The following is a 25,933-nucleotide window of genomic DNA, read 5'->3' as shown; positions in this document are numbered from 1 at the left end:
ATAGTGGAGTTTGGAGTGTGACTGTTTGAGGTTGTGGACAGGTGTCTTTTATACTGATAACAAGTTCAAACAGGTGCCATTAATACAGGTAACGAGTGGAGGACAGAGAAGCCTCTTAAATAAGAAGTTACAGGTCTGTGAGAGCCAGAAATCTTGCTTGTTTGTAGGTGACCAAATACTTATTTTCCACCATAATTTGCAAAAATTCATTAAAAATCCTACAATGTGATTTTCTGGATTTTTTTCCCCTCATTTTGTCTGTCATAGTTGACGTGTACCTATGATGAAAATTACAGGCCTCTCTCATCTTTTTAAGTGGGAGAACTTGCACAGTTGGTGGCTGACTAAATACTTTTTTTCCCCACTGTATATGTATGTGTATATACAGGGGTGCACATAACTTTTTCAGTGAGTTACTCAGGTGAGTACCAGCAGATGGTGTTTGGTACTCACCATATATGTAGCGTGGTCTTAATAAGTGCAGTCTTCTTCACTGTCCTCCTCAGTGCCGCCACCACTGTCCTCCTCAGTGCTGCCATCACTGTCCTCCTCAGTGCTGCCACCACTGTCCTCCTCAGTGCCACCACCACTGTCCTCCTCAGTGCTGCCATCACTGTCCTCCTCAGTGCTGCCACCACTGTCCTCCTCAGTGCCACCACCACTGTCCTCTGCTTCAGCTTCCTGCATGGTAGATGATGAAGATGCTGCAGATGCACCTCCCTGTCCTTGGTTGAGCCTCCGATTAGCTGTCTCCATCCACAGGTCAACAGCAGGCTTTGGGTCAAATGTCTCTGTGGTCTGCTTTGACAGGTGAATGTGCATCAGTGCTGAGAGACGAGCATGTGACAGACAAGATCTGTACTTGGTTTTTATAATGTTGAGATGTGAGAATCCCCTCTCACAAGCTGCACTGCTTAAAGGCAGTGTAAGAGACAGCTTAACCACCTTGTTGATGTTGGAATAAGCATCTGGGTTACTTGTACTTACTATTTGGACCAAGTCATACACAGAAGAGGCTCCCAGGCGTTTTCCTGCCTGCTTTAAGCGCATCCATTCTGTCACAGTGGTATCTTTGTCAAGTTGCAAGGTGGCCTCATATTTCTTGAGAATGCTGCAAACTGTTGTGTTTCCAAAACTGTGGAGGTCTTGCATTTCCTGAGGCCATGTTGAAGGATCAAATACTAAGAAATGATCACATGACTTGAGGGAGTCATATCTGATTTCAAACTCTTCAATTAACCCCCTGAGTATTGTCTCTGTCAGCATCAGCATTGGAAACAGTGTGTGCCCTATGGCTTTCACCATCAAGCAGAAGTGTGAACTGTCCAATGGCCACCATGAGTTCATCCTTACATTCTCCAATGGTCAGCTTTTCCTTCTGAAACCTAATGGATGTGGTGTTCAAAATGTTGCAAATGTCAAGCATGTTTGACAGAAAGCACTGAAAACGCTCTGTGCAGATATGCTGCAAGTCACTGTTATCACTCGTAACCAGTTGCATTTTAATGGCTGGCAATAGTCTTGATATTTTTAACAGTGTTTCATGCCTCCATGCAGACCATCTGATATTATGAAACTTACCCAGTTTCACAAAGGAGATCCCATTTTCTTCACATAGCTTATTCAGTGCAGCAGTTTTTTTTGCTCCACCTTTTTGTAAATAAAACTGCAGCAGCTTGACCACAGAGCGATTAAATGTCTCACAGTAAGGAACGTTGCGATCAGCTGATTTCGCGCAATTCTCCAGTGTGTGTGCGGTGCACAGAATGTGCACAAGGGAGTCTCCAACCGCAGCAAGTTGCCGGAGTTTTGGCACAACGCCGTTGTAGATACCCACGTTGACAGCAGCAGTCTGTGCACACAGCGACCAACTTTGTTGTCCAGTCATCCAAGCCTGTGTCCTGGAAAAGTCTCACAAGTCCGTCTGTTATGGCCTGTGCGGTTCGGTCAGCACCCAATTCAATCAGTCCAATAAAGTCCGAAGTAAACTCTCCGTTGCTGGACACAGACACACTGTAAACGATTTCCTGCTCAGTTTTTGTGATGTCCTCAGATCCATCAAAAAGCAGCCCCCAAAATTCAGCAGACTGCAACTTGGCTCGTAACTCCCCGGTGATGGCGTGAGCGATGCTCTGCATGATCCGTGTGCCCTCTTCACGTGAATGATATGCACCTCCGACATTTACTTCTAGCCGCTTCAGTAAAGGAACATCCTCAGAATAGGAAGACATGGGACGTGCGTGTTTAGCTTTATGGAAGGCGAGGAGAAAAATATTAAACAGAGCTTGCCGCTGTTCTTCATTCAGCTTGTCTCGCCATCTGGCAAGTGGGCGACTGGACATTTATTCTCGGCTAGCTTGTTTAGCAATGGCTTGCGCTACATTCGTGTGCTCCTTGCTCTTTTCATGTTTGTCAAATAAAGGATGGTTGAAATTCTTTGAGCCTTTTTAAAATGCACCTGTTTTGTCTGCTAGATGTGGATTTGAGTGGCAAATCTTGCACCACATTTCAGTGCGCTCATCGTTAGCTTCAAGCCACTGCACATCTTGGAGCCACTTTTCCGAAAAAAGTATTTTCTTCGGCTCTGGCTCCAGTTGGCGTTTCTTTGTAGGTGGCGAAACGCCAAAGAAGCTGCTTAATGTCTGTTGCTTTTTGGACATCCCTGACAGTAGTTGACAAGCAACATGTCATGTGTAAGGTTAGATGAGAAGATCGGTCAAGTACGCAAAGGCGCGTAGTAACACAAGTGGCATTACGCATTCCTGATTTTTGTCGCGCTTGCGTACCTGCGTACCAGTTATGTGCACCCCTGTGTATATATATATATATATATATATATATATGTGTGTATATATATGTGTGTGTGTATATGTATCACACACACACCTTGGCTGCATCGCGGTCCTTCAGGGCAGTGCTCTCGTTGGAGAAGTGGAAGTTGGTGCTCTCCCCCGTGTGGAGGACCAACTGCAGCTGAATCTTGGCCTTGCCGTCTGGGCTGATCTTCTGACCTGCACAGGGTGGGGAGAAAATAGGCTACTAAGTTACTGCTATAAATATTAGTCATTATATACACATTCTGATTACTACTTATAGAGTACTACCATCCAAAGTACACTCTCTCTCTCTCTCTCTCTCTCTCTCTCTCTCTCTCTCTCTCTCTCTCTCTCTCTCTCTCTCTCTCTCTCTCTCTCTCTCTCTCTCTCTCTCTCTCTCTCTCTCTCTCTCTCGCTCTCTCAAAAGTTTGGGCTCACTTAGAAATGTCCTTGTTTTCGAAAGAAAAGCCATTTTCAGAAATACAGTGTAGACATTGTTAATGTTGTAAATGGCTATTGTAGCTGGAAATGGCTGATTTGTAATGGAATATCTACATAGGCGTACAGAGGCCCATTATCAGCAACCATCAGTCCTGTGTTCCAATGGCACGTTGTGTTTGCTAATCCAAGTTTATCATTTTAAAAGCCTAATTGATCATTAGAAAACCCTTTTGCAATTATGTTAGCACAGCTGAAAACTGTTGTGCTGATTTTAAAGAAGCAATAAAACTGGCCTTCTTGAGACTAGTTGAGTATCTGGAGCATCAGCAATTGTGGGTTCGATTACAGGCTCAAAATGGCCAGAAGCCTGAGTAGTTAGTAGTTGATACAATGTTTCAAGTTCGTTGCAGACAGGCCTGCATAGCCAATGTGATTTATAGGATATTTATTCTAATGAGGATATTTTCTACCTGCAGGCTGCAATGTTTTTATTTGTTGGCTTTATGGAGGCTATTATTTTTTTTTTTTACATAGTTGGCAATAGAGGTTACTTTGTAGGTTTGTATCATTTTCATTTAGATTTGGATTGAATTTTGATTCACCACATGAAAATGATTTAGAGATATGAAGACGTTATTATCAATGAAAACTGTTTCACGCAAATGTGCATATGAAAACCATAACTGGCACGCAGATTGGTAGAAATTGTAAGATAAATTGGCATTCCACATGAGAAAGGTTGCCGACTCCTATTTACTCTGTTGCATCTCATTGCGCAATCCACTGTCTCATCAGCCCAGCCGGGCAATTTATAAACTTGATCTCCACTATAAAAAGCATCTAGACATTCTCTCCCATTTCTTTTAGACTAGCAATTGGTTTTCAACAGTGGAGATTTGTATAAACCTTGCTGTCTGTTTCTCAGAAATGTGCAATTGTTTCAATATTGAAATTCGATCTCCAGCTGTCGCATAGTAATGAATGTGTCGGGACGAGACAGACAAGCAGGCAGCTTTTCGCAGCCAGTCGAAATCATGAATCAGCTGGCATAATTTGTATGTATATATACAAAGAAATGTGAATAGAAAACAGGTCAAACAAAACTAAATGCAGCTAGTTTGCTGTCTTTCCAGCTTCAGTTTGAAGTGATTGTGTTGGCTGTGTTGGTTCGCTGCTCTGAACAAAAGTCTCCTGACGAGAGAGCAAATTTTATACGCCAGGCGAAATCGCGCCTCATTAGCTCATTGTTATGGATGTATCCAAATAAATGTCACTAGAAAACAGCTTAAACAAATGCAAATGCAGATACTTTGTTGTTATACTGGCTGCACTTTCTGACGTGACTGTAAGTTAGCCGTAGTTGGCTAGCTAGCAAGCAAGGGATAGGAACGTTGCCAGCCAGAATTGGCAATGGAACATTTAGAACGAACATAGATACAGAACCAAAAAAACTTAACGACTTGCAACCGAATCGATAGAACGAACGACCAGCCGGCTTGGGTAGCAACTTTAGATTTGTGTCGGGACTATATCTCGTGAAAGGATGAAATAGTATGAATACATGCCAATATATCCTCCAAACACTGGCTTCTCTGGCATTATCACTTAATTATTTTTGCGCTAGTTGGCTAAACCTGCACCAAAACTCCAATATTTTTCCTTCATAGCTTGTTCTTTTTAAATAGAGAGCCACATTTTTTTGACTGATCAAAAAACGAATCGCAATACATATCATATCGCACCTTTTAGTATCAATATTGTATCGCGAGGTCCTTGGCAATTCCCAGCCAAGCACTTTGAGTCGCTATCTCTCAGTGTGAAATGTGCTATACAAATCAGTGTTATGACTCTGCAGGCTTGAAGTCCATGGTAGTCCAAGGAGTGAAGAATCCAATGCTGGACCTGCTGTCACTGGAGGACAAGCCGTCAGAGGAGGTGAGAAGAACAGTCCTTGCCTGTAATGTTACACAAGGGTTATGTTCATTAGGGCATACCAGAGAAGAAAAAAAAACGCTTTTCTTATTGGACAAATTCAGATAGTCACTTCCAGTTTCTGGCCATTTTGTTCCGTTTTGGCCCTACTGAACACAACCCTGCTGCGTATTCTTTGGACACCAGAAAGTGTGTGGTAATTTGTTGACTGTTGGAGAGGTTTTGAGCATTCTCATTCTAATCCTGCATGTCGCCATCAGCCCCGGGTTAAAGTTACCCCTAGGTACATCTCTAGGACCAGCTGTGGTCCTCTGTAGCTCCGCTGGTAGAGCACGGCGCTTGGAACGCCAGGGTAGTGGGTTCGATCCCCGGGACCACCCATACCTAAAAATGTATGCGCACATGACTGTAAGTCGCTTTGGATAAAAGCGTCTGCTAAATGGCTTATTATTATTATTATTATTATTATTATTATTATTATTATTATTATTATTATTATAGCTTGACCTTAACCAGTAGGGGGAAAACACTAAACTGACCTTAGATCAGTGTCTGGGGTAACTTCATTAACTCTACTATGCCACTGTTCTCTCTCCAGGGTTATGGGACTAACTCCAACTTCTACGTCCAACACTAATCACTGTTCTCTCTCCAGGGTTATGGGACTAACTCCAACTTCTACATCCAACACTAATCACTGTTCTCTCTCCAGGGTTATGGGACCAACTCCAACTTCTACATCCAACACTAATCACTGTTCTCTCTCCAGGGTTATGGGACCAACTCCACAGCACCTTCTACGTCCAACACTAATCACTGTTCTCTCTCCAGGGTTATGGGACTAACTCCACAGCACCTTCTACGTCCAACACTAATCATTGTTCTCTCTCCAGGGTTATGGGACCAACTCCACAGCACTTTCTACGTCCAACACTAATCACTGTTCTCTCTCCAGGGTTATGGGACCAACTCCACAGCACCTTCTACGTCCAACACTAATCACTGTTCTCTCTCCAGGGTTATGGGACCAACTCCACAGCACCTTCTACGTCCAACACTAATCACTGTTCTCTCTCCGGGGTTATGGGACCAACTCCACAGCACCTTCTACGTCCAACACTAATCACTGTTCTCTCTCCGGGGTTATGGGACCAACTCCACAGCACCTTCTACGTCCAACACTAATCACTGTTCTCTCTCCAGGGTTATGGGACCAACTCCACAGCACCTTCTACGTCCAACACTAACAAGACCGTGAAGGAGAGCAGTAACTCCACCATCATCAAGAGGTTCAACCACCACAGTACGATGGTGCTGGCCGCAGGCTCCGGAAAGAAAGCGTGAGTAGATGACATTCTTTCCTAAAAGTGATTTTCCTCAGCATTTCACTGCAGAACCTGTGTGTTAACCTGTCTGTCTTCTTAGGGACGTTCCTAACGATCAGGTCAGTGAGACTAGCAGTACTGATGGAAACTCAAGGGACTCGGACTTCTTCCAACCTCCAATTAAGAAGGTATCATAACATCTCTGTTGTGAGGCTAAACATACAAGATAAAGGCTTGCTTAGCGCTGAGATTTATGAATACATGAAGAGCTTTGATGCAGAGTAATAGCGTTCATCTCTCTCCCATCCCCGCTATATAGACACTTAGCCTTTTGGCCTCTGCTATAGGTACTTACAGCTGTGGTATAATGCAGGTGACGTTGTTACAGCTGTGGTATATTGCAGGTGACGTTACAGCTGTGGTATATTGCAGGTGACGTTGTTACAGCTGTGGTATATTGCAGGTGACGTTGTTACAGCTGTGGTATATTTCAGGTGACGTTGTTACAGCTGTGGTATATTGCAGGTGACGTTGTTACAGCTGTGGTATATCTCAGGTGACGTTACAGCTGTGGTATATTGCAGGTGACGTTACAGCTGTGGTATATTGCAGGTGACGTTGTTACAGCTGTGGTATATTGCAGGTGACGTTGTTACAGCTGTGGTATATTGCAGGTGATGTTGTTACAGCTGTGGTATATTGCAGGTGACGTTGTTACAGCTGTGGTATATTGCAGGTGACGTTGTTACAGCTGTGGTATATCTCAGGTGACGTTACAGCTGTGGTATATTGCAGGTGACGTTGTTACAGCTGTGGTATATTGCAGGTGACGTTGTTACAGCTGTGGTATATCTCAGGTGACGTTACAGCTGTGGTATATTTCAGGTGACGTTGTTACAGCTGTGGTATATTGCAGGTGACGTTGTTACAGCTGTGGTATATCTCAGGTGACGTTACAGCTGTGGTATATTGCAGGTGACGTTACAGCTGTGGTATATTGCAGGTGACGTTGTTACAGCTGTGGTATATTGCAGGTGACGTTGTTACAGCTGTGGTATATTGCAGGTGACGTTGTTACAGCTGTGGTATATTGCTGGTGACGTTGTTACAGCTGTGGTATATTGCAGGTGACGTTGTTACAGCTGTGGTATATTTCAGGTGACGTTGTTACAGCTGTGGTATATTTCAGGTGACGTTGTTACAGCTGTGGTATATTGCAGGTGACGTTACAGCTGTGGTATATTGCAGGTGACGTTACAGCTGTGGTATATTTCAGGTGACGTTGTTACAGCTGTGGTATATTTCAGGTGACGTTACAGCTGTGGTATATCTCAGGTGACGTTACAGCTGTGGTATATCTCAGGTGACGTTGTTACAGCTGTGGTATATCTCAGGGGACGTTGTTACAGCTGTGGTATATTTCAGGTGACGTTGTTACAGCTGTGGTATATTTCAGGTGACGTTGTTACAGCTGTGGTATATTGCAGGTGACGTTACAGCTGTGGTATATCTCAGGTGACGTTACAGCTGTGGTATATCTCAGGTGACGTTGTTACAGCTGTGGTATATCTCAGGTGACGTTACAGCTGTGGTATATTGCATGTGACGTTACAGCTGTGGTATATTGCAGGTGACGTTGTTACAGCTGTGGTATATTGCAGGTGATGTTGTTACAGCTGTGGTATATTGCAGGTGACGTTGTTACAGCTGTGGTATATTTCAGGTGACGTTGTTACAGCTGTGGTATATTGCAGGTGATGTTGTTACAGCTGTGGTATATTTCAGGTGACGTTGTTACAGCTGTGGTATATTGCAGGTGACGTTACAGCTGTGGTATATTGCAGGTGACGTTACAGCTGTGGTATATTTCAGGTGACGTTGTTACAGCTGTGGTATATTTCAGGTGACGTTACAGCTGTGGTATATCTCAGGTGACGTTACAGCTGTGGTATATCTCAGGTGACGTTGTTACAGCTGTGGTATATCTCAGGGGACGTTGTTACAGCTGTGGTATATTTCAGGTGACGTTGTTACAGCTGTGGTATATTTCAGGTGACATTGTTACAGCTGTGGTATATTGCAGGTGACGTTGTTACAGCTGTGGTATATTGCAGGTGACGTTGTTACAGCTGTGGTATATCTCAGGTGACGTTACAGCTGTGGTATATTGCAGGTGACGTTACAGCTGTGGTATATCGCAGGTGACGTTACAGCTGTGGTATATTTCAGGTGACGTTACAGCTGTGGTATATTGCAGGTGACGTTACAGCTGTGGTATATCGCAGGTGACGTTGTTACAGCTGTGGTATATCGCAGGTGACGTTACAGCTGTGGTATATCTCAGGTGACGTTACAGCTGTGGTATATTTCAGGTGACGTTACAGCTGTGGTATATTGCAGGTGACGTTACAGCTGTGGTATATCGCAGGTGACGTTGTTACAGCTGTGGTATATCGCAGGTGACGTTACAGCTGTGGTATATTGCAGGTGACGTTACAGCTGTGGTATATCTCAGGTGACGTTACAGCTGTGGTATATCGCAGGTGACGTTGTTACAGCTGTGGTATATCGCAGGTGACGTTGTTACAGCTGTGGTATATTTCAGGTGATGTTACAGCTGTGGTATATTGCAGGTGACGTTACAGCTGTGGTATATTGCAGGTGACGTTGTTACAGCTGTGGTATATTGCAGGTGACGTTACAGCTGTGGTATATCTCAGGTGACGTTGTTACAGCTGTGGTATATTGCAGGTGACGTTACAGCTGTGGTATATTGCAGGTGACGTTGTTACAGCTGTGGTATATTGCAGGTGACGTTGTTACAGCTGTGGTATATTGCAGGTGACGTTGTTACAGCTGTGGTATATTGCAGGTGACGTTGTTACAGCTGTGGTATATTGCAGGTGACGTTGTTACAGCTGTGGTATATTGCAGGTGACGTTGTTACAGCTGTGGTATATTGCAGGTGACGTTGTTACAGCTGTGGTATATTGCAGGTGATGTTGTTACAGCTGTGGTATATTGCAGGTGACGTTGTTACAGCTGTGGTATATCTCAGGTGACGTTGTTACAGCTGTGGTATATTGCAGGTGACGTTGTTACAGCTGTGGTATATCTCAGGTGACGTTGTTACAGCTGTGGTATATCTCAGGGGACGTTGTTACAGCTGTGGTATATTGCAGGTGATGTTGTTACAGCTGTGGTATATTGCAGGTGACGTTGTTACAGCTGTGGTATATCTCAGGTGACGTTACAGCTGTGGTATATCGCAGGTGACGTTACAGCTGTGGTATATCTCAGGTGACGTTACAGCTGTGGTATATTGCAGGTGACGTTGTTACAGCTGTGGTATATTGCAGGTGACGTTACAGCTGTGGTATATTGCAGGTGACGTTGTTACAGCTGTGGTATATTGCAGGTGAAGTTGTTACAGCTGTGGTATATCGCAGGTGACGTTACAGCTGTGGTATATCTCAGGTGACGTTGTTACAGCTGTGGTATATCTCAGGTGACGTTGTTACAGCTGTGGTATATTTCAGGTGACGTTACAGCTGTGGTATATTTCAGGTGACGTTACAGCTGTGGTATATTGCAGGTGACGTTACAGCTGTGGTATATCTCAGGTGACGTTGTTACAGCTGTGGTATATTGCAGGTGACGTTGTTACAGCTGTGGTATATCTCAGGTGACGTTGTTACAGCTGTGGTATATTTCAGGTGACGTTGTTACAGCTGTGGGATATTGCAGGTGACGTTGTTACAGCTGTGGTATATCTCAGGTGACGTTGTTACAGCTGTGGTATATTGCAGGTGACGTTGTTACAGCTGTGGTATATTTCAGGTGACGTTGTTACAGCTGTGGTATATTTCAGGTGACGTTGTTACAGCTGTGGTATATTGCAGGTGACGTTACAGCTGTGGTATATTGCAGGTGACGTTGTTACAGCTGTGGTATATCTCAGGTGACGTTACAGCTGTGGTATATCTCAGGTGACGTTGTTACAGCTGTGGTATATCTCACGTGACGTTGTTACAGCTGTGGTATATTGCAGGTGACGTTGTTACAGCTGTGGTATATTTCAGGTGACGTTGTTACAGCTGTGGTATATTGCAGGTGACATTGTTACAGCTGTGGTATATCTCAGGTGACGTTACAGCTGTGGTATATCTCAGGTGACGTTACAGCTGTGGTATATTTCAGGTGACGTTGTTACAGCTGTGGTATATTGCAGGTGACTTTACAGCTGTGGTATATCTCAGGTGACGTTGTTACAGCTGTGGTATATTTCAGGTGACGTTGTTACAGCTGTGGTATATTGCAGGTGACGTTGTTACAGCTGTGGTATATCTCAGGTGACGTTGTTACAGCTGTGGTATATTTCAGGTGACGTTACAGCTGTGGTATATCTCAGGTGACGTTACAGCTGTGGTATATTGCAGGTGACGTTGTTACAGCTGTGGTATATCTCAGGTGACGTTGTTACAGCTGTGGTATATTTCAGGTGACGTTGTTACAGCTGTGGTATATTGCAGGTGACGTTACAGCTGTGGTATATTGCAGGTGACGTTGTTACAGCTGTGGTATATCTCAGGTGACGTTACAGCTGTGGTATATCTCAGGTGACGTTACAGCTGTGGTATATTTCAGGTGACGTTGTTACAGCTGTGGTATATTTCAGGTGACGTTACAGCTGTGGTATATCTCAGGTGACGTTGTTACAGCTGTGGTATATTTCAGGGGACGTTGTTACAGCTGTGGTATATTGCAGGTGACTTTACAGCTGTGGTATATCTCAGGTGACGTTGTTACAGCTGTGGTATATCTCAGGTGACGTTGTTACAGCTGTGGTATATTTCAGGTGACGTTACAGCTGTGGTATATCTCAGGTGACGTTACAGCTGTGGTATATTGCAGGTGACGTTGTTACAGCTGTGGTATATCTCAGGTGACGTTACAGCTGTGGTATATCTCAGGTGACGTTGTTACAGCTGTGGTATATCTCAGGTGACGTTACAGCTGTGGTATATCTCAGGTGACGTTACAGCTGTGGTATATTGCAGGTGAGAATCCAAGAGACCACAGAGTATGAGGACCTTCACAGGGAAAACAGGAAGAAGACAGTCACTCTGAACCTCAAGAAGTCTGACAGGTGGGTTCCATAACACAGTTGGTGCTCTGCTCTCTATCTGACCTTTGTTTATGGACACCATACTTTTGGAATTGGCGTGCTCTCTGTTTGTTTTTGTTTATGTATCTGAATCCTCAACCTTTTCTCCAGGTACTCTCATGGTCCTGTGCCTCTCCTGCCCCAACAGTACACCACCAGTCAAGACATCATCAACTCTGTCAACTGTATACAGCATGAAATAGCCAGCTACAAGCCCTGCCTTACTCAGGTTAGATACCACTCTGCTAGCCAGCTACAAGCCCTACCTTACTCCGGTTAGATACCACTCTGCTAGCCAGCTACAAGCCCTGCCTTACTCCGGTTAGATATCACTCTGCTAGCCAGCTACAAGCCCTACCTTACTCCGGTTAGATACCACTCTGCTAGCCAGCTACAAGCCCTGCCTTACTCAGGTTAGATACCACTCTGCTAGCCAGCTACAAGCCCTGCCTTACTCAGGTTAGATACCACTCTGCTAGCCAGCTACAAGCCCTACCTTACTCCGGTTAGATACCACTCTGCTAGCCAGCTACAAGCCCTGCCTTACTCAGGTTAGATACCACTCTGCTAGCCAGCTACAAGCCCTGCCTTACTCCGGTTAGATACCACTCTGCTAGCCAGCTACAAGCCCTGCCTTACTCAGGTTAGATACCACTCTGCTAGCCAGCTACAAGCCCTGCCTTACTCAGGTTAGATACCACTCTGCTAGCCAGCTACAAGCCCTGCCTTACTCAGGTTAGATACCACTCTGCTAGCCAGCTACAAGCCCTGCCTTACTCAGGTTAGATACCACTCTGCTAGCCAGCTACAAGCCCTGCCTTACTCAGGTTAGATACCACTCTGCTAGCCAGCTACAAGCCCTGCCTTACTCAGGTTAGATACCACTCTGCTAGCCAGCTACAAGCCCTGCCTTACTCCGGTTAGCTAGCACTATGCTTCTCCACGAATAGGATTGCAAAATTCCGGTAACTTTCCCCAAATTCCCAGGTGTTCCAGAAATCCTGCTTGGAAGATTCCCGGAATCGGGAGGGAACAAGCAGGACATCTAGAATCCTCCAAACAGGATTTCTGGAAAACCTGGGGGTTTTGGGGAACAATTCCATAATTTTGCAACTATATCCACAAATATCTGTTTCTTCGGCGTTGAAATTCATACTGTACCCAAACTGTACTTCTTGTGTTGAAGGTCCTGACCAGTCATAATATATAATTTTTCTGTCCAATTCTGTAATATTTGTTCTAAAGGTCTTGTTAATCCGTAAAAATCTGTCAGTTTAAGCTAGAGATATCAGGTTTTATTGCATTGGATGCCTCTGTCTACCACTATGTCGCATTTCTGGATATGTGGTGAAAGTTGACAGCTAGAGCTGTGTTTGTCAGGCCGTGAGACGTCCAGAAGATCAGTAATCTCACAAAATCGTCTGTAACATCCGAACAGTTTGGCCTACGAACGATTATGAAAAGCTGAGACTCTCAGGAAACACCAATGGTGGTCTCCGTTTTGCTTTAAGACCTCCACAAGCATCTTGGGACTCGTCTGAAGCCGATCTGCCAACTTGCGTCCGAACGGTTTGGGCAACACAGTAATTCTCACGAATATGCACGTCGGTTGTTTTGCTCTAGGACGCCCACCGGCCTCACAAGATTAGTCTGAAGGTCCCCCGGTACCAGTTGAAAGAAATGAATGGAAATACAGTGCATTCGGAAAGTATTCAGACCTTGACTTTTTGTTACGTTTACAGCCTTATTCAAAAATTGATTAAATAGTTTTTTTACCACAACAATCTACACACAATACCCCATAATGACAAAGCAAAAACAGTTTTTTAGATTTTGTTGCAGATTTATTAAAAATAACAAAATAAAATATCACGTTTACATAAGTATTCAGACCCTTTACTCAGTACTTTGTTGAAGCATCTTTGGCGCCGATTACAGCCTTGAGTCTTCTTGGGTATGATGCTACAAGCTTGGCACACCTGTATTTGGGGAGTTTCTCCCATTCTTCTCTGCAGATCCTCTCAAGCTTTGTCAGGTTGGATGGGGAGCGTCGCTGCACAGCTATTTTCAGGTCTCTCCAGAGATGTTAGATCGGGTTCAAGTCTGGGCTCCGGCCGGGCCACTCAAAGACATTCAGAGACTTGTCCCAAAGCCACTCCTGCGTTGTCTTGGCTGTGTGCTTAGGGTCGTAGTCTTGTTGGAAGGTGAAACTTCGCCCCAGTCTGAGGTCCTGAGCGCTCTGGAGCAGGTTTTCATCAAGGATCTCTCTGTACTTTGCTCCGTTCATCTTTGCCTCGATCCTGACTAGTCTCCCAGTCCCTGCCACTGAAAAACATCCTCACAGCATGATGCTGCCACCACCATGCTTCACCGTAGGGATGGTGCCAGGTTTCCTCCAGACGTGACGCATGGCATTCAGGCCAAAGAGTTCAATCCTTGTTTCATCAGACCAGATAATGTTTGACCATGGTCTGAGAGTCCTTCAGATGCCTTTTGGCAAACTCCAAGCGGGCTGTCATGTGCCTTTTACTGAGGAGTGGCTTCCGTCTGGCTACCCTACCATAAAGGCCTGATTGGTGGCATGCTGCAGAGATGGTTGTCCTTCTGGAAGGTTCTCCCATCTCCACAGAGGAACTCTGGAACTCATTCACCTCCCTGACCAAGGCCCTTCTCCCCCGATTGCTCAGTTTGGCCTGGCGGCCAGCTCTAGGAAGATTGTTGGTGGTTCCAAACTTCTTCCATTTAAGAATGATGGAGGCCACTATGTTCTTGGGGACCTTCAATGCTGCAGAAATGTTTTGGTACCCTTCCACAGATCTGTGCCGCGACACAATCCTGTCTCTGAGCTCTACGGACAATTCCTTCGACCTCATAGCTTGGTTTTTGCTCTGACATGCACTGTCAACTGTGGGACCTTATATAGACAGGTGTGTGCCTTTCCAAATCATGTCCAATCAATTGAATTTACCACAGGTGGACTTCAATCAAGTTGTAGAAACATCTCAAGGATGATCAATGGAAACAGGACGCACCTGAGCTCAATTTCGAGTCTCATAGCAAAGGGGCTGAATACTTATGTAAATAAGGTATTTCAGTTTTGTATTTTTAATACATTTGCAAAACATTCTAAAAACCAGCTTTCGCTTTGTCATTATGGGGTATTGTGTGTAGACAGATGAGGAGTTTTATTTCTTTAATCAATTTTAGAATAAGGCTGTAACATGACAAAATATGGAAAAAGGTAAAGGGGTCTGAATACTTTCAGAATGCACTGTATATATGGAGATAGTGCCAAAAATAAGGGGTTAAATACATGTAACCAATTATTATTATTATTATTATTTAATTGTTTTACAAATGTTTCCTGATATTTCTTATATCTCTCAGATATTGGACAGACACTTCAGAACAAACTTCCTTTAGATTGTATGGGAGAGGGGACTATCTGTTATTCAATGCGTTTGTATGGGCTAATAGCAGTAAGGCCCCAAAGATTTTCATCATAATTTTGGGGGGACACTTCAAGGGGTCTTAAAATTCAATCAAATAGCTAAATGATCCTTGGTATGACCTTCTTAACAGTGATCTTCCCTTTACAGGTGATGTCCAGCAGTACAGCCAGTTCTGCCATCGCTGCCCTCTCCCCAGGGGGTATTCTCATGCAGGCAGGAGCACAGCAAGCCATTAACCGTGAGTTTACTGATGCCATTAGGTCAAGATTATTTATCTTATGAATACATTTGAAATCTCGCTTCATGTGTGCTTCATCTGATAGCTTGGTTGAAAAATGTGTTCGGTTTTCTCAGTGCACTTAAGTCATCAACCCAGATGGTTTCTAACTTGTATGCTTGAATGCTGATTGGACGAGCTTCGCTTTGGGCCGAACAACGCCATTTACCTGTGACTACAGTGCATTCGAAAAGTATTCAGACAACCTTCACTTTTTCCACATTTTGTTACGTTACAGCCTTATTCTAAAATTGATTAAATTGTTTTTTTCCCTCATCAATCTACACACAATACCCCTTAATGACAAAGCAAAAACGGAAATATTACATTTACATAAGTATTCAGACCCTTTACTCAGTACTTTGTTGAAGCAAACATCTCAAGGATGATCAATGGAAACAGGATGCACCTGAGCTCAATTTCGAGTCTCATAGCAAAGGGTCTGAATACTTATGTAAATAAGGCATTTCTGTTTATAATTTTGTATTAATTTGCAAAAATGTCTAAACCTGTTTTCGCTTTGTCATTATGGGGTATTGTGTGACGAGGAATTGATGAGGATATATTTTTTTTAAATCCATTTTAGAATAAGGCTGTAACGTAACAAAATATGGGTTCTGAATACTTTCCGAATGCACTGCCTCTTACCCGTGACTGTAGTAATGCTATAGTATAGCACTGCCCCTTACCTGTGACTTTAGTCTGCTACAGTATAGCACTGGGCCTTACCTGTGACTGTAGTCTGCTGTAGTATAGCGCTGGGGCTTACCTGTGACTGTAGTCGTGCTACAGTATAGCACTGGGCCTTACCTGTGACTGTAGTCTGCTACAATATAGCACTGGGCCTTACCTGTGACTGTAGTCATGCTACAGTATAGCACTGGGCCTTACCTGTGACTGTAGTCATGCTACAGTATAGCACTGGGCCTTACCTGTGACTGTAGTCTGCTACAATATAGCACTGGGCCTTACCTGTGACTGTAGTCATGCTATAGTATAGCACTGGGCCTTACCTGTGACTGTAGTCATGCTATAGTATAGCACTGGGCCTTACCTGTGACTGTAGTCGTGCTACAGTATAGCACTGGGCCTTACCTGTGACTGTAGTCGTGCTACAGTATAGCACTGGGCCTTACCTGTGACTGTAGTCATGCTATAGTATAGCACTGGGCCTTACCTGTGACTGTAGTCATGCTATAGTATAGCACTGGGCCTTACCTGTGACTGTAGTCTGCTATAGTATAGCACTGGGCCTTACCTGTGACTGTAGTCATGCTATAGTATAGCACTGGGCCTTACCTGTGACTGTAGTCATGCTATAGTATAGCACTGGGCCTTACCTGTGACTGTAGTCATGCTATAGTATAGCACTGGGCCTTACCTGTGACTGTAGTCATGCTACAGTATAGCACTGGGCCTTACCTGTGACTGTAGTCATGCTATAGTATAGCACTGGGCCTTACCTGTGACTGTAGTCATGCTATAGTATAGCACTGGGCCTTACCTGTGACTGTAGTCATGCTATAGTATAGCACTGGGCCTTACCTGTGACTGTAGTCATGCTACAGTATAGCACTGGGCCTTACCTGTGACTGTAGTCATGCTATAGTATAGCACTGGGCCTTACCTGTGACTGTAGTCTGCTATAGTATAGCACTGGGCCTTACCTGTGACTGTAGTCATGCTATAATATAGCACTGGGCCTTACCTGTGACTGTAGTCATGCTATAGTATAGCACTGGGCCTTACCTGTGACTGTAGTCATGCTATAGTATAGCACTGGGCCTTACCTGTGACTGTAGTCATGCTACAGTATAGCACTGGGCCTTACCTGTGACTGTAGTCATGCTATAGTATAGCACTGGGCCTTACCTGTGACTGTAGTCTGCTATAGTATAGCACTGGGCCTTACCTGTGACTGTAGTCATGCTATAGTATAGCACTGGGCCTTACCTGTGACTGTAGTCATGCTATAGTATAGCACTGGGCCTTACCTGTGACTGTAGTCATGCTATAGTATAGCACTGGGCCTTACCTGTGACTGTAGTCATGCTATAGTATAGCACTGGGCCTTACCTGTGACTGTAGTCATGCTATAGTATAGCACTGGGCCTTACCTGTGACTGTAGTCATGCTACAGTATAGCACTGGGCCTTACCTGTGACTGTAGTCTACCTGTGACTGTAGTCTGCTATACCTGTGACTGTAGTCATGCTACAGTATAGCAGCGCTGCCTCTTGTTACTTATTGCTTAGTTCTATTGGTTCTGTTTCCTTGTCACAGAGATGGTGCCCAACGACGTCCAGGGGGAGCTGAAGCATCTGTACACGGCTGCTGGGGAGCTGCTGAGACACTTCTGGTCCTGTTTTCCTGTCAACACACCCTTCCTGGAAGAGAAGGTGACTACTGCTTAAAGGGGCAATCTGCAGCTCAAACAATAACAAAGCGGGTCACCGCCACCGTTTTGGTAAACAGCTGAGGTCCCCAATGGTCGAGTCACGAGTCCCTATGGCTGAAATCTCCCATTGCTCGGTTCCTGGTCCAAGTGCTCAAGTCTAAGTCCCAGGTTCCACAAGAACACAAAATGAATTATTAACCCAGTCAGATATAGTGTAGTGACAAGATGAGTTATTAACCCAGTCAGATATAGTGAGGGGAAAAAAGTATTTCATCCCCTGCTGATGTTGTAAGTTTGCCCACTGACAAAGACATGATCAGTCTATAATTTTAATGGTAGGTTTATTTGAACAGTGAGAGACAGAATAACAACAAAATAATCCAGAAAAACGCATGTTAAAAATGTTATAAATTGATTTGCATTTTAATGAGGGATATAAGTATTGCTGTATTGTATTGTATATATGTATTGTATTGTAGTATTGTATTGTATATATGTATTGTATTGTATTGTAGTATTGTATTGTATTGTTTGTATATATGTATTGTATTGTAGTATTGTATTGTATATATGTATTGTTGTATTGTAGTATTGTAGTATTGTATTGTATTGTATTGTTTGTATTGTATATATGTATTGTATTGTAGTATTGTATTGTAGTATTGTATTGTATTGTATTGTATTGTATTGTTTGTATATATGTATTGTATTGTAGTATTGTATTGTAGTATTGTAGTATTGTATTGTAAGTACTGTAGTATTGTATTGTATTGTTTGTATATATGTATTGTATTGTAGTATTGTATTGTAGTATTGTAGTATTGTATTGTAGTATTGTAGTATTGTATTGTAAGTACTGTAGTGCTTTCTTTCCCCAGAAACTGACAGGGTCACAATCACCAACCTGCTCCTTCAAAGCCCCATTTTCTGGCAGCTCCATCAACTCCATTTCAGTGATGCAACATCTACCCATCTGAAGATCTGTTTTAGCCTCTTCTGACAACTTTGTCACATTTGTGACCAAGAAGGTGGTTCTGGATGAGCAGCAGCAGTTCTCTTCCAACAGTGAAGTCATCAAAGCGAGCCTTGGAAGTTCTCCATCCGCTTCTGGATGAAATCTACATGGTTGGGAACATCTTTGTCTCCCTGCGTTTGCACCGGAAGATTGGGGGAAGTGGACAAGTTATTAGTTAAAGCTCCTATTTCTTCTGGAAAGCCCCGACTGCCGTTATCATATCACACACTGTGTTGTCCCGTCCCTGCAGCTTAACATTCAGTTGATTAAGGTGTGATGTCATGTCTGTCAAAAAGGCAACTGTTTCCATCTTCTCCTCATCTTCCATAAACTCAGAAAACTTGAGTTGCCTTGTCACTTTTTGCTCTGATAAGAAAGCTTTGATTTCCTCCTGAATGGGCCAAAAGCGTTCCAAAACCCTGCCTTTGCTGAGCCATCTGACATTGTTGTGCAGTAGTGAGTCAGAATGCCTCGTAGCAGGCGGCGTTGTAGGGATGATGTTGCTGTCAAAAAGTTGATCCGTTTCAAAATCGACGTCATGACCTTAGAATCCCAGACTGGCACACAGGACAGATGATTGGATGATGCAGTGATATGATGTCAGGTCAGGGTGGTCCTCTTTCAAACGTGCAACCAGTCCCCTCCCTCTTCCTGTCATGGCTGGAGCTCCATCTGTGGTGATGGAGACCACTGACTTCAGATCTATCCCCATTTTTGTCAGCATTCCTTTGATGGCCTCATGGATATCCTCTCCCCCTGTGTGTGCTTCTAGATTTGTTAAGCCCAACAGCTCCTCACAGAATACCTTCTTTGTTTCGTTATGAAATCTGACATACACCAGAAGCTGGGCATTATCAGTGTTGTCTGTTAATTCATCCTAGTGAAATGCATGGTGCATTCTGAATGGCCTCATCAAGTTGTGAAGTTAAATCTTCAGCTAATATTTCAGTTCTCCTCATTGCTGTGGGATCTTGACAGTGGGATCTGTTTGATCTTTTTCCCTGAGCTCATCCTTTTGTTTACCTTCAAGGAAGGTGTCAGCAACTTCACACATGCATCCTTTTACCATCTCCGCGTCTGAAACTTTTTTTTTTTTTTTTTGTTTTTTTTGTGTGTTTTCCCAAAACACAAGCTATCCTCAGTGAACACGTTGTTGGGCTGTCAGGGAATTGACAAGGTCTTTGGTGGACGTCTCATATTGGGATTTGAGTTGGTTAATCCAGTTTGTTCTCACCTCCGTGTTCAGGGGATACGTCTGATCCAATTTACTATTCCTTGTGTCATAGTGGTTTTCACGAGAGCTACGGACTCACTGCATATCAGGCACATTTAGTTTTGTGCCAGTTAAGGGGAGAATTAATAAATACTGTTCCGTCCACTCTTCTTTGAATACACGGTTTTCAGTCAACTTCTCTTTTTTTTTGAACAAGCCATATTAACAAAGATACTGGTAACTAAGCTCCTATGTGTGATGTTAACAGTTGAACCGCGGTCAGATCTTCCTGTTTCTTTCTGCCTGCTTGTCCCAAGGTTCTGCAGAGGATATTTGGATTGATGTGATTGGGTAAGACGCGGCCTCTTGTATTTGCATATAACCACGCGATTGGATTAGACGGGGCACTAGTAGAGGTGGGCGTTGCTTCGAGAGAGAGCGAAAGTGAAGTTGCTGAGTTATAGAGGCCGCTGCGCCCGGTCGTTTAAAATAAAACGAACAAAAAAATCTGTTTACAAATATTTGACTTTTATATAACAAAATGCAATGTTGTCCGGTCCGGATTGACCCTTCTCTGGGTCCGGACCGCGGTCCGCCAGTTGAGTTTGGCTGGTCTACAACATCGCAGATGTCATCAGAAGATTGATTACCTAGCAAGCCAGCGAGGCAAGACAAGTATCACGAATAGAGCCAGATAAAGCCAGAAGAATATTATAGTTGTTGAACATAGCTATAGCCAACGGTCTGGCGTGTTTTCATGGTCATCACTCACTGTTAAGTTTGTCAAGGTCCCGACATCAGTGTTAGCTATCCTGCTACAGAGTTTATTGAGGTCTCTATAGGAAAAGTAACCCCCTGGGTTTGATAAAGTTTGATAACTTTTAACATGTCTTCTCTCCTGTCAGGTGGTGAAGATGAGGGCCAACCTGGAGAGATTCCAGATGACCAAGCTCCGCCCCTTCAAGGAGAAGATCCAGCGCCAGTATTTGAGTCCTAACGTAAGACCCGACCTTGAGACTCATTCCTTTTCTAATTCGGGTAGCTGATAGTGTTAATAGGATGATACCTTCTAGAATAAAGTGTCTTCAATTGCTATAGGGAGGTCCTGTCAGTGGCTCAGTTGGTAGAGCACGGCGCCAGCAACCTCCAGGGTCGTGGGTTCGATTCCCACCGGTGCCACCAATACGGAGATGTATACACGCATGACTAAGTCTAAATGGATACTTCGGGATTTTGACAACGATGCCGTTAATCTACTTCCCTAGTGTCAGTTGAATTTGCGGATACCGTTGTTATGTCTCTGTGTCCAGTATGAAGGAAGCTGGAGGTTGTTTCATGAGCCAATGCTAACTAGTGTTCTGCAATGCTAGCAGATACCCATAGACTTCCAGTCATTGCGCTACGCTAGATCCATTTTCATGAACGGGGGGGTGGTGTACCGAATAAACTGGTCATGTTACTATGGACTAGCTACCTTTTCAAAGTGCCCCTTGCGTACTCGGTCTCCTGAGTGTTTAACCTGTAACCCCTGGAGAGCCCCAGTCAATTATTTATTCTTCCTCTCAGAATAAGATGTATTTTGTTTTGAATCTCTCTCACAGCTTACTGGTTATCTAGGGAAGCTCTTTCAAAAAGCATTATAAAACACATTTATAACGACTTATGAGACATGGCATAATGCATCACAACTCAACATAGGCGCTAATAAACATCTATACCTACATTTTTATAAAGTCAAATAATGAAACTCTGTTTTGAATCTCTCCCACAGCTTACGGGACACCTGGAGGACATGTTTCAGATGGCCTACAATAAATTCCACGCCTGGCAAACACGTCGGATGATGAGGAAAACCTGAGAGGAGAGAAACGAAAACAAATGGATGATCTGAGAGGGAGGAAGGAAGGAAGGAAGAGGGGAATGAAAGAGAGCAAGATGGATGTACAGACCTTGGCCTAATAACCAGGCTGCTGTGACAGAGGACATAGTCCCAGGGTTGATCCAGACGGGTGCTGCTGCTAGTCATCTATATCCAGCAGACAGACAGACTAATTCACTCACTGGATCTTGATCGCAAATGACTGTAAATTAGTTTTTCTAGTTTTTTTTGTTTTGTTATTTTCCTCAATGGATGGGATGTCGTTGGCATGACCCTAATAAGGGTTGAACGAACATAGACAAACTTAAAACGGTATCAAATGGCAAAAAGGTTCAGAGAAGTCAAAAGGAACTTCGGGAACTGAACAGACCGTGTTTAATAAGCAAGAGGACTGTGTGGATGTGAATCTAAAGACTTATACTCATAGTACACCTCGCAGGCCTTTTCAGGGAGCGGAGGACGAGGTCCAGGAAACCTGCCCTGTCAGGACAGGCGAGGGAGTAGCAATACTGTAAAGACACATTCTCCACTGTAGTGCATTAGTATGGCTACTTCCCAAAGGGCACCATATTCCCAATATCAGGGGTGTCAAACTCATTCCATGGAGGGCCTAGTGCAGCGTTTCCCCAAACTCTGTCCTCGGGACCCCAAGGGGTGCGCATTTTGGTTTTTGCCCCTAGCACCACAGAGCCGATTTTCAATTGATCAAAACTTGATGATTAGTTGATTATTTGAATCGGCTGTGTAGCGCTAGAACCAAAACGTGCACCACTTGGGGTCCCGAGTACCGAGTTTGGGAAACCCTGACCAAGTGTCTGCGGGTTTTAGTTTTTTCCTTTCAATTAAGACCTAGACAACCAGGTGAGGGGAGTTCCTTACTAATTAGTGACCTTAATTCATCAATCAGGTACAAGGGAGGAGTGAAAACCCTGCAGAGACTCGGCCCTCCGTGGAATGAGTTGGAGGAGTGAAAACCCTGCAGAGACTCGGCCCTCCGTGGAATGAGTTGGAGGAGTGAAAACCCTGCAGAGACTCGGCCCTCCGTGGAATGAGTTGGAGGAGTGAAAACCCTGCAGAGACTCGGCCCTCCGTGGAATGAGTTGAACATGTGCTCTATATAGTGGGGCCCCCTGGTCAAAAGCAGTGCACTATGTAGGGCATAGGGTGTCATAGGGCTCTGGTCTAAAGTAGTGCACTATATAGGGAATAGGGTGTCATAGGGCTCTGGTCTAAAGTAGTGCACTATATAGGGAATAGGGTGTCATAGGGCTCTGGTCTAAAGTAGTGCACTATATAGGGAATAGGGTGTCATAGGGCTCTGGTCTAAAGTAGTGCACTATATAGGGAATAGGGTGTCATAGGGCTCTGGTCTAAAGTAGTGCACTATATAGGGAATAGGGTGTCATAGGGCTCTGGTCTAAAGTAGTGCACTATATAGGGAATAGGGTGCCATAGGGCTCTGGTCTAAAGTAGTGCACTATATAGGGAATAGGGTGCCATTCTCTGGTCTAAAGTAGTGCACTATATAGGGAATAGGGTGTCATAGGGCTCTGGTCTAAAGTAGTGTACTATATAGGGAATAGGGTGTCATAGGGCTCTGGTCTAAAGTAGTGCACTATATAGGGAATAGGGTGTCATAGGGCTCTGGTCTAAAGTAGTGCACTATATAGGGAATAGGGTGTCATAGGGCTCTGGTCTAAAGTAGTGCACTATATAGGGAATAGGGTGTCATAGGGCTCTGGTCTAAAGTAGTGCACTATATAGGGAATAGGGTGCCATAGGGCTCTGGTCTAAAGTAGTGCACTATATAGGGAATAGGGTGTCATAGGGCTCTGGTCTAAAGCAGTGCACTATGTAGGGAATAGGGTGCCATAGTGCTCTGGTCTAAAGTAGTGCACTATATAGGGAATAGGGTGTCATAGGGCTCTGGTCTAAAGTAGTGCACTATATAGGGAATAGGGTGTCATTTCAGACTGTGTGTGTGTGTGTGTGTGACTCTGCACTGGTTTGTAATGTCTGTTCTGCACCTTCTAGATGCACTGAAGACAAACTGTCTGGATGTTACTCAAAACATTTAAAGTGGAAACACTCACGTTGTTGTTTATGACATTCTGTTTGTCTGGACTGTGTTTAGTACTTAGTGGTCATTTCTTATTTGATCTATGGGTGGAATGTGAAGGATGAAGTTTGCTTTTTCCCCACTAATGTTTAAGGGATTGGGGGAGGGGAAGCTTATCCTGGATCTGTCTGTACCTTGGGGAAACTTCCCCCCCGGGAGTTGGGTGAAACCGAAGGATTCAATGTAGTCGTCCAAATCATTCCGAAATTCCCAACTGTCAGAATGAAGAGTCTCTAGCTCAGCCTGGATACACCAGAGTAAATGCAGTGCTTCGTTGTGTTCAGATTGTTGTTCAACCAGCCTATACACTCATCAGGGCCCGTATTCACAAACCGTCACTGACTAGAAGGGCTGATCTTTGATCCGACCCCCCCCCCCAGTCCTTGTTAACCTGATTTTATTATGATATAAAAGGCTAAACTGAATCCACTCTGGGAGGCTTTATGAATATGATCTCTGGGCAAGAAAAAGAAAGCTCTCTGTTAAAGCTGTTTAGCGTATCTTTCATGGCGGTTTGAGTTTACACAGACTGTGCCGAGTTTGGGCCGACACCTGACAGCCTCTGTCATAGAGATGGAACAATGTTTTCTCTCTATGGTCCTTTGTGACATCACCCCGACCTTTGTGACATCACCCCGACCTTTGTGACATCACCCCGACCTTTGTGACATCACCCCGACCTTTGTGACATCACCCCGACCTTTGTGACATCACCCCGACCTTTGTGACATCACCCCGACCTTTGTGACATCACCCCGACCTTTGTGACATCACCCCGACCTTTGTGACATCACCCCGACCTTTGTGACATCACCCCGACCTTTGTGACATCACCCCGACCTTTGTGACATCACCCCGACCTTTGTGAAATCACCCCGACCTTTGGACCTCGTTTTGTGAAGCGCACTATGGGAGCGCTTCACAAAACTGACCCAAGATCATCGTTTGGGAGCCATTTCCTAGCATCTGGGGGCAGCCAATGACTCTCCTCGTCTCGATGTTAGTGAGCTGCCTGTTTCGGTGTGTGCTGCAGAGGATGTCTTTAGCACCCTTCTCATGTTTCAATCAATAGAGGGGTTGCTAATGGACCGAACAACTCCACGACACTGGCCTGTGAAAAGTAGGCCTGTGGCACTGAAAATGGTGCCCCCGAAACAAGCTGCAGTAGCTTCTATCATAATTACATGAACCTAGAACCTTGATCTATTATAAAGGTCTACATGTTTGCTGTCACACAGTGAATTAATCACCCGTGTCTTATTCTACACACTTGCCGACTGAATGCGTCATGAGGGTTTGACTTTATTTTAGCTGACAAACATCTGCGATGGCCATGGTTATATTTATTCACTCTTTTTCAATGATTCATGTCAAAGATAACATTTTTTGGGGTACTGCACTGTAGTAGGGACACACTTCCTGGAAAGACTTCAAATAAAATAGTACTAGTTAGTTCAGACTTTTCTGGAGGTGTCCCACCACAACACAACAGTAGGCAGAGTTGTTGCTGGCCAGTTTGACAGTCCGATTCACTCTAGCTAGCTAGAAGGAAAGTAAACAACCTCACAGCTAACGCCATGAACTGATAGCAACTGTGTATCAGAAACAATGGGACTGTAATGCCTGGTAAGCTCGCTAACTTTCCCTAGCTAGCTACCTATTCAAGCAACGCTAGCTTGCTAATTTGCTATCTATCTAGGGTGGTCCCCTGTAGTTCAGTTGGTAGAGCATGGCGCTTGCAACGCCAGGGTTGTGGGTTTGTTTCCCACGGGGGGGGGGCCAGTATGAAAATGTCTGCACTCACTAACTGTAAATCACTCTGGATTAGAGCATCTGCTAAATGACTAAAATGTAACAACAATAACGTTTAATAATCAATACCACAGGAGGTTGGTGTCA

At 44.2% G+C, this 25,933-nt stretch overlaps 1 protein-coding gene across 2 annotated transcripts in view; it reads left to right on the top strand.

Moving 5' to 3' along the window:
* LOC121531584 (general transcription factor IIH subunit 1-like) overlaps window positions 1-22,700 on the top strand; it is a 43,168-nt gene extending 20,468 nt beyond the window's left edge. Inside the window, exons 7-15 of one of the 2 annotated variants that reach the window (XM_045215913.1) lie at window positions 5,113-5,192; window positions 6,393-6,529; window positions 6,615-6,633; window positions 11,575-11,663; window positions 11,793-11,910; window positions 15,281-15,371; window positions 17,694-17,809; window positions 20,942-21,034; window positions 21,808-22,700. In XM_045215913.1, coding sequence (XP_045071848.1) covers window positions 5,113-5,192; window positions 6,393-6,529; window positions 6,615-6,633; window positions 11,575-11,663; window positions 11,793-11,910; window positions 15,281-15,371; window positions 17,694-17,809; window positions 20,942-21,034; window positions 21,808-21,894 — 830 coding nt within the window. In that variant the 3' untranslated portion in view covers window positions 21,895-22,700. Of the gene's footprint in view, window positions 1-5,112; window positions 5,193-6,392; window positions 6,530-6,614; window positions 6,703-11,574; window positions 11,664-11,792; window positions 11,911-15,280; window positions 15,372-17,693; window positions 17,810-20,941; window positions 21,035-21,807 lie in introns of both variants that reach the window. The other variant, XM_041836865.2, reaches the window with a different exon arrangement.
* The last annotated feature ends 3,233 nt before the right edge of the window (window positions 22,701-25,933 follow it).

This window comes from Coregonus clupeaformis, unplaced genomic scaffold (assembly GCF_020615455.1).
Source record: "Coregonus clupeaformis isolate EN_2021a unplaced genomic scaffold, ASM2061545v1 scaf0552, whole genome shotgun sequence".
NCBI classification, from domain to species: Eukaryota; Metazoa; Chordata; class Actinopteri; order Salmoniformes; family Salmonidae; genus Coregonus; species Coregonus clupeaformis.
Note: the sequence above shows the minus strand (reverse complement) of the source record. Positions and strands in the feature narration are given on the sequence as shown.